The sequence below is a fragment of the Musca domestica genome, unplaced genomic scaffold, assembly GCF_030504385.1.
Source record: "Musca domestica strain aabys unplaced genomic scaffold, Musca_domestica.polishedcontigs.V.1.1 57, whole genome shotgun sequence".
Lineage (NCBI taxonomy): Eukaryota > Metazoa > Arthropoda > Insecta > Diptera > Muscidae > Musca > Musca domestica.
In genome coordinates, this window is record NW_026712358.1 from 3,368,579 (window position 1) to 3,381,691 (window position 13,113).

Below are 13,113 nucleotides of genomic sequence, written 5' to 3' on the forward strand. Positions count from 1 at the left end.
AAATAAAAAAACCTAATGCAGAACTCCTTTCAATATGAGACAAAAATACAAAACACACAGATACGAAATTAAGAAATGTTTATTGTATTAGTTTTAGTCTATTCAAAATATTATAATTAAAAGCGAAGAGAGTTTGAATTAAATATTATTTAAATTTAGTCATCATAGTGTTGTTGTTGTTGTTCTTGCTCCCCGCCGCTTACTACCGGTAAGTTTACCAACATGCTGAAGAGACGATGCCTGAGCAAAACGAAGTAAAATTAAATAAAAAGAAAAAACGTCATATAGCAGAACTTTCTTACAATAGGGATCCAGAAGTTGATCTCTTATTGCCACAATGGCCATTGACATTTTTGGATTGATTGGAACGACAACGTCTTGCTTGTGATTTCTTCGATGGGCGGGCAAAGGGATGATGGGACCTGTGTATTTTTAATTTATATATTTTAGAATTTCTTAAGGGTATAGAATCATCTCTAAATTTTGGCGAATCATCCTGAGCAAAAATAGGCTCAATTTTACTACGTGGTTTCACCTCAATATTCGGCACAGTTGTTTTACTTGTTGGATACATGTCAGGCTTTAAAGTGGTTACTTCATTATCGGCTAAAGGTTTTCCAGAAATCAATGATGTTAATGTATTCCACAGAACATTTGAATTTATTGTTGTCTCGTCATGTTCTTGGATTTTATTAAAAGAAGCTGAGGTATTTTCTTCGATGTGCGGTCTTGAAGAATTTCCGGTCACTCCATCCACACTTAGCGCAGTAAAATTATTCTCCTTGTTCACAGTGTTTGTTGTCGAAAGTTTTGTTGTAGTCGTGGCTGCCGTTGGAGGATTAAGAGTTATTGGCCTAACAGTCAAATCATTTTCATCGTAATAGTAATCCTCATCGCTATAGCTATTCTGTAAATAAATTTGAGATGTCAATGTCTTTTAAAACTTCCTTATATTTTGTCTAAATTAAAATTCAACTACATAAACACAATGTAAGAAATTAATGAGGCAATAATAAACGTACGTCTTGGAATTCATTTTGACCCATTTCAATAATAGCCACATCCTTAATCACCACATGTATATTGTATTTGCCGCTTTGACGCTGGTCGTAGACAACACGCCCGTTTTCTTCAAGTGGTCCATCATCATCGCTGCTCATCTCAATACATGGCAAATGTGATGTTGCCATAAGCAGAACAAACAACAGAACTGCAACCCTTTCAACCAGTTTTATTGACGACGATTGCATTTCTTTCGTTCTCACTGAAATGCGGTTCTAAAACAGGTGCAAGCTTCGCTTTCAACAACGAAAATAAGACTAAATTTTAGTTTTACTCGAACTACACATGAAAGGGAATGTTCTCTCGGATTCTGGATCAATGACGTTGAAATGGAATGATGTTAATGCAATACCGGCTTTAGACCAAAACTGGCATTGCCTGGGATGGTCAATGAATTTTTTTATCTCGCATTCTTACCAATTTTCTGCTGTTTGTGTGCACGATGTTTGTTTGTGTTAATACTCCTTTGCGCCACTTTTTTCTGTGCGAAGTACAAACATCAATATTTGTAGGGAATTTGAAGCATTGTTTAAGGAAGATGTTTGCATTTCTTATTATCAAGTTTAAAAATTCAAGTTTTGTTGTTGAACTGGAGTGTGGCACCATATTTGGCTGCAACAGGTGAAGAGAAGATGTTGTGGAAATAAGAAATAAAGAAAACTAATAGATAATCCTGAACTGAAACTGAATGGAGTGTAAGAACAGAGTATTTTGTAAAACAGTATAGTCCCACTTGAAAAACGGAATTAAGTGGTAAGGAAATATTTTAGTTCTGCCTTGCTACAGCAAAGATGTTTATGATTTATTTGTTTTTGATAAATTTGCAGTGAAAAGGAAAGCCCTCATCATACATATTAAGCGTGGATGTCGTACAAAGAAGTATTTATTTTGTATTTGGAAAGAAGTATTAATTTCGAAGTTGTTGCGATTAAGCATATGCGGATATCATTTCAATAATGTGATAATTTTATATGAACAATATTCCAAGAAATATATGTTTATTATCATAAACCACTAAAATATATCCTATGCGATATATAGCAATTATAGTATCGATTACAGTTTAGTTTAAAAGAAAAGTATTAATAATGTACCATATATTTAGTGTAGTGTTATTTAATTATTAAATATTTCAATGTTAAATGGATTAGAATGTACAACAACAATGCCGAATTAGTTGCACATTTGCATTGGAAACGGTTTAATTGAAGATTTTCCTAATGTGAGGAACATTTTAAATATGAAATCTTTCAATTTTTGAAACGAGTTTGGCGGACCGGCCTACTATAGGGCAACATCAATTCAAAGGTCGAATCAGAATGTACAACAACAAAGCCGAATATGCTGCACATATATGCATTCGAAACAATTGAATTCACTTACCCTAACTCCTGATTTTCATTGTTTCCTTTTGCCTGTTACAAATGAGTGCACAAGGATAACACAAATGAATATCATCAAGTATTATTTTTATTATACCAAAAATAGAAAAAATAAACAATAACATAAAAATAGAATAAAAAATAAAGAAACATAAAATAAATTAATAAACTTTTAAGTAAATAAATTATTAAAAACATAACATGTTTTAAAAACAATAAATATAATAGGTAAGTAATTAATAAATAATAAAATATATATTATAATTAATAAGTTTTATAAAAAGATACAATATAAATAAAATAGAAAAAATCAGTAATATAAATGTCAATAAAAATTCTAAAAAAATGTATTTAATAAAAGTATATATAATTACATAACATGGCAATATTGCTAATTATTTCCTTATTTTTAAAATCTAAAAACTTTATACTCATTAATTAATTTTTTTTTAATTTTAAATGCCAAGAAAGCAAGTATGTTGCGTACCTCCTTGTGGCAATAAGGCCTCAATAGAAGGCATTAGTTTTCACCACGTTTCGAAAAATTGGGGTCAAATGTTAAAAGAAAGGTATCGAATAAAAATATTGTTTGTTCAGACCATTTCTGGGCAGAGTGTTTATACAATACAATACACAAAAGCGTGGCATTCACATTAAAAAAACGCAATGCCAATTCTGCCGGAGACTGAAATGGATCCCGAATTAACAATAACAATATTAATGATTTTGGAATTAAAGTTTCCAATAAGATGGATTTCAATAGTCCAGAAGAAATACTATGTCCTGTGCATGGCATGTCCTTAATTAGCTGAGGAAAAGCTTGTGAAGTAGATCTAAATTGACCAGAAGAAACTTCAAATAGTTTAATTTGCTTAGTAGAGTCTTCTACTGGCAATATTATTGCAAATTTAAATGTAGAAGACTGAAATTGAAAGAATTCCGATAGCTCCTGTGCTTATGTCTCTACCGACATAACTGAAAAACTATGTGTTTTATGTCTAGGATCCTCTAAATTGTAGATTGATCCGATAAGACGCTGCCCAATTCCCAAAATTGTTTCCTAGGTGTTCAATGGTTTCTGAAACAGAAACAAAAATTTTTCTTCAAAAATTTTAAATATCCAACCAACAACATCCCCATACGATATCATACAATGCCGGAGATTTATCGATTAAAGTTATCGGCTCTGTTCCACCACCATTCTGCCTATAATCGCATCTGTCAGCTGATTATCAGAAACTATTTTGACGTTATTTATAAAATAGAAGGGGTCGGATGGTGGCGAGGGTTGTTTTTTATTGTTCACCCAGCAATATTTTTTTCGTCGGCTGTGCTCTATTACTTAGCTATATCCCATTCAAAGAATAAATTTGTTTCGTCATTGTTTGAGTGAAAAGTTGATAAGTGGCTACTTCAAGAGTAAAACAAAATGTTATTGAATAGAGGCAAAAATTGAAGAATATAGTTTGTTTTTCGGACACTGATAATTGTTGTTGCGCATATAAAATTTTCAAAGCTTGTAATAATCCATCAACATGATTAATTGGGAAATGAGGTATTTAATTCTGATGACAACATATGTGGTGGCAGCATGGGCGATGGACTCCGTTGTGACAACGGACACTCCGGCACCAGCAGGAGCTGCTGCTCATGAAACGACTCAAGTAGACACCCCAGTAAATACACGAAATGCAGGCGAAGGTGACTTGACAGTGCTGTGTCCCAATATGGTACGTTATGTTTTTGAGAGCGTCATGCCACATGATGAATTGAATTCTGGCATATTTGAGAAATATCCTTCTGCGGATGATGCAAATTCTGGAGGTGAAGTGGACTTGCGTACATGCGTTGAAGCGTGCTGTGAAAAGGGCCGGAATAACACTTGCAATGTGGTCTTCATGTTTAAGCACAAATGCTATCATGTGCGGTGTGCCAGCAATGAAGCCTGTTTGCCCAAGGAGCGTAGATCTTTGCCCGGACGCATACAAATGGTTTTGGTCAACCCGGTTAGGGCCGATGGTGAAAAAGAAAAATTCTCATGGTTAGATTCGTTAAAGGCGTCAAAGGCTTTGAACGAGATGTTGCCATTTGAGGAAAGCGAGGGGAATGAGAACATAAATTCGCTTAACTTTTGGAAACAACCACACAAATTGCCATACTATTCTCGGAGTGGAGAAACGGTTGTGCCCAACAACTATGATGAGGATGATTTTCCCTTGGCCGAAAAGAGGGTGAAGCAATTGTTAATGTCATCACCTTTGGATGAAAGTGAAGGCATATTACCGGAGGATTTGGCGTATTATCGTGCAAACTTATCGCCTGAGTCAGCAGCCTTGACTAAGTTCTTAACTTGCAACTTGGATTTGGGTTCCGAGGCAGGTGGTAATAGATGTCCTCCAAACGAAGAATGCATTTCGGTTGATGTTAATACAGGTATTTGTAAATGTGTTAGAGGTTTTGTGCGCAACCATCTGCGTGTCTGTGTCCCAGACTCGATAGACTACAGTTTGTTGGATGAGTCGGGAGGAGCACACAATATAATGATGGCGTCGGCTTCATCGAACGAGGCCACCACAGTACAGAAACCAGAATCTGAACCAACACCCAAGACAGACGCGAATAAAAAGTTAATGGTCTCGGTTGTATCGAAAGAAGTTCGTTTGCCCGAAAAAGAAGTAACATTGGCTGCGTTTACTGTGCCCGACGAAGAGTCAAGCAGTACTAAATACAAATATCTTTGGACACTAATTAACCAGCCCAAAAGTCCTATGAATGGTACCATATCTGACCAAAGTCAGTCCAAAGTAAAGTTATCGAATTTATCCGAAGGCCTGTATACTTTTAAGGTGACTGTGACGGGCGATAATGGTACTTATGGCGAAGCTATGGCCAATGTAACAGTTTTGCCTGAGAAACGCATAAATCGCGTACCTCAGGTCATAATCACCCCCAGCGAACAGACAATTAGACAACCCACCACTAATGCCATTTTAGATGGTAGTACAAGTACAGATGATGACCGGATTGTATTGTGGCATTGGGAAGTTGTTTCTGGTCCAATAGGATATCAACCAAAATTACCCGAAGTCAATACACTTCAATTGACGGATTTGACTTCTCCCGGAAACTACACATTCAAATTGACAGTTACCGATACGGATAATGTGACCAATTCTACGACAGCAAATATAACTGTTCTGAAGGGAACCGATTATCCACCTGTTGCAAATGCCGGGGATGCAGTCATCCTGTATTTGCCCAATAATAATGTAACTCTGAACGGAACTGCCAGTTCCGATGATCATGAAATTGTGGCCTGGGAATGGACCAAGGATGCCAGTGATGAAGCCAAAGCGGTAGACATGCAAAATACTAGGACTCCATACGTACAGTTATCCAACTTGGAAGAGGGCATGTATACATTCGTGTTGAAAGTAACAGATGGCAGTGGACAGTCAAGTACAGCAAAAGTTCATGTTTTTGTAAAGCCACCAACAAATTCACCTCCGGTTGCAGTTGCTGGCTCCAACATGGTAAATACTTTCCTTTTTATTTGTTTTATTGAACTTGCAAGTATAACAACATTTTTTCCCAAGACAATAAACTTACCAACCAACTGGGTACTATTAAATGGATCTGGCTCGACAGATGATATTGGCATAAAATCATATGAATGGAAGGAAGTTTCTGGACCTAATACAGCCTCTATCTCGAAATCAAATGAAACAGTAAGTATTTTGGTAAAGCGTTCAAAGCGTTTTATTTTACGGTTTCTTTTTTGCTTTAAGGTGGCAAATGCAACTGGCTTGACTCTTGGTTTATATGAATTCCAATTGGCAGTAATGGACGAAAGTAATAACACGGCTACAGATAGCATTTGGGTTAAAGTGGTGCAAGAGAAAAATTCACCACCTGTGGCCAACGCCGGAGGAGATCAGAGCATCACTCTGCCAGTGTCGGCAATTTATTTCAATGGATCTTCATCTTCGGATGACTTGGGTGTGGTGAAATATCAGTGGACCCGAGAAGATGCTAGCTTAGCTGCCGGACAAATTGTGGGAACGACTGATAGTAGTCCCGTTATGATTGTGAGTATACATCTCATACATCTATAAAATAATCTATAAAATAATCCCATGAATTGATTGTTTTAAAGCTCACCAATCTGGTTTCTGGCCGTTATGTTTTCAAACTAACTGTAAGCGATGAACAAGGATTAACAAGTTCAGATACTGCCAGCGTTTTCGTTCACCCAGACCCAATGCTTTTGAATCTTATCCAACTTACATTGCCGATGAATATCTCTATGTTGACGCATTCCTCTTTGAATACTATTGTGCAAAAAATTGGGCTTCTCATGGGCGATATGAAAGTGCAAGTTCGAGATTTGCAACATGATTCTAGGACAAATGCAGCCATATTGATATTTTATGTTGAGGTAAAACAGATGTTCTTATTTTCACGCTAATGGTTGAAATTATTGAATTTTTAAATATCTCTCGGTAGTCTGAAAAAGCTGGAAAAGCTATACCTGTTGACGGCTTGACCATTGAACGTCTGCTAAAAGAAAAACTTCAACGCGATGCCTCTATATTGGGTACAGTGTTTGCTGATGTTCGTACTGTGGTCTGCCAGAATCCATGTTCGGGCCATGGTGTTTGCAACTCGGATACCCGTGCTTGTTTTTGTGAAGCTTTTTGGATGCCTTCATTTGGCTACTTCTGGGGAATAGAGGAGGCCAATTGCGGTAGACTTTCAATTATGCACAAATATTTGAGATATTATTTAAATTTGATTTCTTTTATAGATTGGTCCGTACTTTACGTTTTTGTGGGTGTCATAGTGACTTTACTGATGCTTTCTGCTCTATTTTGGGGCATTGCTATTGCCTGTCGTCAAACCAAGAAACCTCGTTCACGACCAAAAGTGCAAAAATACTCCCTAATTGGCACACAGGATGAAGAAGCGCCCAGTTGTAAGTACACATTATCGAAGAGAAGGTCGTCTTTTGAAGGAACATTTTCTACTTTTTTGCAGATTCGCGAACATCACTGACGGATTCTGAGACTGATTCGGATGTTCTATTTGAATCGCGTTCAAAATCAAATGGAATTTTGCGTTTGAATGGCGTATCCAAGAACAAGCATAATGGCCATGATCGCAGCAAATACACAGGGAAACATGGACGTAAAGTTAAGACGTAAATATATATTTCTAAACGACGTAAGCTAAGCAAACAAACAAACCAACTTTATTATTATTATGTTTATGTGATAGTTTTCTTAAATATTGCTTTTTCTTTAAGGGAACGTATATTGCCCGTATGTATGTATATGTATGAATGTAACGATCTGTATGTTCCTTGTCTTAAACTTATGTATTGTATGTTCCTTTTGTGTTCAAATTAATTTAGTATTAATTTAAACATACATACCTTATTATGCTTATTTTCATAAATACATGTAAACATATATATTATTTACGCACAACTTTATGTATCATGTTAGAAGCGAAGAACACCATTCCACTTTTAATTGTAACACAGACTTTCATGTTTTGTTATTGATTTAGAACTACGCTTCAATAGATGAATATTGAAACAGCTTTCTCCAGAAGAAAACAATTCCGACTCAACATGCCATTTCAACATTGTCCTTGTTGTTATTTTACAGTATTTTAAACTACTTCAAAGTTTTCGACAACAATTGCTAATTTATTATGTTTAAATATTCATTCCATTTAAGTGCAATATTAAAGCTATTCCAGTTCAGTAGTTTTATTGCATATGTAAGTCTGATAATTATTGCCCATGACCATCAATTTATGTAGTTCTACTTTTGTCCATTTTCACTTTCATTCCAAATGTGCTCCAACACATTTAATCACTTTAAAATAAATTTTAAAAACGTAATATTCTGCTTATTCCCGTAGAAAGTATACCGCACTCAATCACCATTTAACAAACCCATAACAGAAAGATACAAAATGTAACTAGTCAATGGATTTATAGTGGTACGCAATGGGATGTTTTAAGCTCTAGTGTGTGTGAGTTTTGTGGACTTCTGCAAATTGAGAACGTAAAATACAAAATATTTAAAAATAAATAGTATTGGGAATTTCTAGAAATTTTTCGGTCACAAAAATTAAAAAAGAACAAACAATATTTTATGTATGTACCTTCTGAATATAACTAAACATTTAATATATATTTATTTATTTTTTTAACTCATACCACCCATTCGCACTTACATTTATTTTGAATTGTACTTATGTAGTAGACTTTAAGAAAAAATCTAACATATGTATGTATTATTACTATAACTGTGTAAAAAATGAATAATAAAATACATGCTTAATAAAATAACAACGATAATCATCTTCGGAACTTGTATGTCATCGCTTTATTCTTCAGTTGTTGGGAAATTTACGTTTGAAATTATAATACAACCTGGTGTTAGCTTTGTCATACAAAGGATGCGGCATTACGACTTTACGGAAATGAACATGCTCCAACAGCAAAGCCACGAAACCACAAAAGTAACCAAATACCAAGGGCACAAATGAGCTCCAAAATTTGCGCAAATCGATAATGGCCTCGGCGGGGGCTAGTTCATCGTTGGGAAAATGTTTGACAGTATCCTGCAGCCATTTGTTAATTAGTCCAGCCTCCATTAAACGCTCCAAATACTTGTCTATATGTGGTTTTAGAGGTGAATTTCTGGTCAATCCCAAGGCAACAGGCATTTTAACGACACAGTCCTTCATTATGTGCAGAACGGCATCGTCATCACTACTTTCCGTAGACATTAGGCGTAAATGCTGTAAAAAGTATTGATTATCGTAGTAGGCATATCCACCTTTGGCAATTTTTTCAGTCTGAAAACCAAAAAAAAAAAAGAATAAACAAAGGATTACAGGGGCTTCCTTTAATTATTAATTTGGTAGTTCTGTTACTTACCACACCCGTAATATCTGTCAAAACGTCTGTGCTTGTACCCAACTCCTTAAGTACTTGATCGAAAGCATTATCAAAGAGTTTCTTATTTTCTATAGATCCTACGGATAAGGTTAAATGACTTTGCAGTAACTCATCCAAAGTGTCTATGGTAATTCTTGGAGCAGGATTTGCCAAGATTGCCGTAAAACTGGCCCGATAACTGACCGTTATTAATATACAATATAGCCAATACCAGCCTGTCAAAACCCGCAAAGGCCAATTTCTTGGCACTCTTGGCATTGAGACATACATCAGCATCGAATAGGTTAACAGAATACAATTTGAAAAATTATCAAATAAATCCTCTTGCCTTTGGGCCACAGTCATTTGGTTCAAATAGCGACGAAATTTCACATCCCGAAATCGTTGAATGTTCATATGGCTAATGGAGTGTCTTTTGCGAAAAGGTGCAAAAAAGGATTTTGCATTTAATTTTGAGGACTTCTTGCGCATCAATAGGGCGTGTAAAAATGAGAGGAAATAGAAAACCGTGCCCACCAGAACAGTGATAGCATTACACCAGTCCACATACTGGAACTGAACGGTTGAATAAATGTTTTCCATGAATTGTCTTGCGATGATTCGGGTGTAAGGAATGTTAAACATTCATAGCTGTGAGGCCGGCTGAAATCAAGGACAGCACTATAGGCCGTAAACATATGTAAATCGCCAATGACCATAACCGCAGAATAAGAGCTCTGAAATGCAAGAGTGTCATTTTTGACATTTCGCAATTCAATCGATCTCAAACTTACTATTTGTCCGATTAGGCCGCTGTAAGATCCATTAGGTAGTTTTGTGCCCCAACGTTCCGTCTCCGTATCACGGCTTTCATAGAAGTCGGGTTGAAAGTTCATAACTTTAGCCAGGGACTTGATGATTTCAACCTCCAGTCCATTGAATGACTTTCCCGATTCGCCTTCATTAGCAACCACCATGGGAATATGCTGATATACAGCAATGGGTAATTGATAGCCTAAAATTTGCGTATTAAAATATGTTATTATACCCTCCACTATAGTATGGAGGGTATATAAAGTTTGTCATGCCGTTAGTTACACCTCAAAATATACATTTTAGACCCCACATAGTATATATATTCTTGATCAGCATAAAATTCTATGTCGATTTAGCGCTGTCCGCCCGTCTGTGGAAATCACTCTAGCTTCTGAACGAAATGAAGTAGGTTGATAAAATGTTGCTCAAATGTGTATTATGTCTGCAGGACCTTTGGTATTTAAAATGTGTGATGTAGGTCCATGTTTTGGTATAGCCCCCATATAATTGTACCTCCCTTTTTCGGTATTTTGGTTATTTAAGCGGCATTATTCACCGCAAATGTTTCAAATTTGGTATTTGAAGTTCGTAATGTGTACTACAGCCTACGACAAAAATAACGATATTTCCCGATATTCGTTATTTTGATGATTTCAGGTTCCTTCCAAATGGTGGATGGTATTAAAAGTTCGGCTCGGTCGAACTTGGTAGCTTTTTTGCTTGTTTTTACTACGATTTTGTTTTTTTTTTTTTAATATTGGGCGTATTTAGAAGTGCATCAGAAACCCGTAAAGTATTTGTAACTACATACCTTTCAGGTCCGACGATGTATTTGGGAACAATTGGATTTTTCTTATATGCCCTCCCTTGGGCCATTCTATCAAACGTTTGGTCACCACAATGCCATTCAAAATATTTGGATATGCTATTGTCGATATAACGAAACTAAAAATGAATTTAGGCACATTTATAATTTAAAACAGGTCACAACCCCTTGTCCACCTACCTTCCATCCTCCTCCAAAGGTTTAACGAATATAGAAGATATCATATTTGACCAAACGTGCAGCATATCTTCAGTTATAAAACGTTCGTCATAAATAAAAACGAATTTACGTTTGGTATTAAGGACTCGATACTTTTCCAAAAACATAAGCAAACGTTTCACCTGACCCCCATTCAGCAGGGTAATGAAGTGAATGTCACAATTGAAAACTTTGATTTGTTTCAATACCCGAACTGTTTGATAATTTGGTGCTTTCAAATCCTCGGAATCTTTGATTTTGATATAGAAATGTGTCAACGGTTCATGGGAGTATTGAAAGAATGCCTTATTGTAGACGGGATCGTACCAATTGTCGGAAATGACAACAAAACAACGTTCTATGCGGGACATCACCAATATCTGAGCTAAAAGTAGCCGAAGCGATTCCATGTTGGGATCAGATGGATAACTGGAAATCAAATTTACTGAAATGTTGTATTTAAAACGATTACTCTTTTTAAAAAAATAACCTCGTTTCTATTTGACATTGTCCTGTATTGAAATTTCCTATTTGAAGATACAATTGAATGGATATTTGAATTGTTGAGATGCGCGCTATCCTCATCACGAATTTTACAAAATGGCAACTGGTTAAGTACTGAGAGCCTTCTTTACAAATATTTTACGTTTGTCCCAGCCAACCATCGTTTTCGTAGTCTGATGTGACGTTTTCAATTAAACTTTTCGTTGACCTATGTTGACCATAATTGTGGTTGCCTGCTTCACTTATCTTTCCAAGTATGTTAAATTATCTGGCAATTGAATGTAAAAGTATGTTAACAACAGCAACATTGGCCAATGTTAAAATCATGGGGGAAGTATTCCGACTGTTGTGGTAAATAAATTATTTGTAAAAAGTAAACGTTGGATTTTTTCCAGGTAAGCAAATAGGAGGACGTGGACCTTTATACAATATTTTATGTATTGTGACATTAGGGGAAATATAATTTTATTTACTCTTCCGGTAATAATTGCTCTTAACTTTTTTGATAAATTTTTCCAACGGTATTAAAATATTTGAAAAAAAAGTAGAAAATCAGTAAGTTCGGCCGGACTGAACATTGAATACCATCCACTATTTAGAAATAATTTGGAAATTTTCAAAAAAAAAAAAATAAAATCCGTTAAAAGTTCTGTTAAAAAATATTAAAAAATACCGAATATAACAGTTATATTTGGGTCTATACAAATACGTGGACCTGCATAGGCAACTTTTGTCGTAAGTCATTATAATATTCAAATACGAAACTAAAAAATATCGGTCAATAATGTAGCTAAAATCACAATTACCATTATATGGGCTATTCGAAGACGTGGACCTATCTTAGGCTGAGATGAAAAAACTGCAACCAACTTCAGACTGCTGCCATTTCTAAGCCACTCGTCTGACAGCTGTTAAAATTTTCCAGTTTACAAACGTACAAAAGCATTTTGGTGAGAATGATGGAATTCAAGCGTGATAGTGTGCTTTCTTTATTTTTGGCTGCGAAATCACAGGTGGCTATCGTTAGAGCACTCCAGCATTAAATTGTGAATAAATATTTTGTGTCTCGTACCTTCGCTCGTTACCGTGATACTGATAGCATAGCCCGACGTCTAGGAAGTGGACGGAAGAAAACAGCAACATAAGCAGAAATGGTTCGAAAAGTAAAGAAGAGACTTGATCGAAACCCGAGTCACAGTTGCCGAAAAATGGCTGAACATATCGCAATATTCCATTCGGAAAATATTGAAAAATGAGCTCGGGGTAAAGCCATTGAAATTCCAAAAAGTGCAAGAACTTACACCGCAAAAAAAGAAAATAGACTCAAAAGAGTTAAAAAGTTACTTCACTTGACCGAAAGTGGTGAA

General features: G+C 35.7%; 3 protein-coding genes across 3 annotated transcripts; 1 reads left to right on the top strand and 2 right to left on the bottom strand.

Moving 5' to 3' along the window:
- Positions 1–61: 61 nt before the first annotated feature.
- LOC101888816 (uncharacterized) lies at positions 62–1,404 on the bottom strand. Its single transcript, XM_020035614.2, has 3 exons — positions 1,023–1,404; positions 303–907; positions 62–240 (listed from the first exon to the last, which is right to left on the bottom strand). Exons 1-3 carry the CDS (start codon positions 1,248–1,250, stop codon positions 156–158), a joined length of 918 nt encoding a protein of 305 aa, XP_019891173.2. The 5' UTR covers positions 1,251–1,404; the 3' UTR covers positions 62–155.
- Positions 1,405–3,690: 2,286 nt separating this feature from the next.
- LOC131805521 (dyslexia-associated protein KIAA0319-like protein) lies at positions 3,691–8,817 on the top strand. Its single transcript, XM_059128745.1, has 7 exons — positions 3,691–5,977; positions 6,041–6,172; positions 6,233–6,532; positions 6,601–6,882; positions 6,951–7,191; positions 7,252–7,419; positions 7,482–8,817. The coding sequence occupies exons 1-7, from the start codon at positions 3,980–3,982 to the stop codon at positions 7,646–7,648; spliced, it is 3,288 nt and encodes a 1,095-aa protein (XP_058984728.1). The 5' UTR covers positions 3,691–3,979; the 3' UTR covers positions 7,649–8,817.
- Positions 8,768–12,141, bottom strand: LOC101888994 (glutamate receptor ionotropic, kainate glr-3). The gene is given in 7 exon segments (XM_005180167.3): positions 8,768–9,320; positions 9,403–9,941; positions 9,944–10,139; positions 10,197–10,417; positions 11,030–11,163; positions 11,225–11,671; positions 11,733–12,141. Coding segments are annotated over 7 exon segments (2,100 nt in total). The 5' UTR covers positions 11,828–12,141; the 3' UTR covers positions 8,768–8,852.
- Positions 12,142–13,113: the final 972 nt, after the last annotated feature.

Excerpts from the sequence above, each read along its gene's own strand:
- LOC101888816 (XM_020035614.2), bottom strand. The coding sequence starts at position 1,250 with ATGCAATCGTCGTCAATAAAACTGGTTGAAAGGGTTGCAGTTCTGTTG. Across the intron at positions 908-1,022 it reads GTCAAAATGAATTCCAAGAC|AATAGCTATAGCGATGAGGA; the intron begins GTACGTTTATTA and ends ATTTATTTACAG. Across the intron at positions 241-302 it reads TCAACTTCTGGATCCCTATT|GCATCGTCTCTTCAGCATGT; the intron begins GTAAGAAAGTTC and ends CGTTTTGCTCAG.
- LOC131805521 (XM_059128745.1), top strand. The coding sequence starts at position 3,980 with ATGATTAATTGGGAAATGAGGTATTTAATTCTGATGACAACATATGTG. Across the intron at positions 5,978-6,040 it reads CAGTTGCTGGCTCCAACATG|ACAATAAACTTACCAACCAA; the intron begins GTAAATACTTTC and ends TTTTTTCCCAAG. Across the intron at positions 6,173-6,232 it reads TCTCGAAATCAAATGAAACA|GTGGCAAATGCAACTGGCTT; the intron begins GTAAGTATTTTG and ends TTTTGCTTTAAG.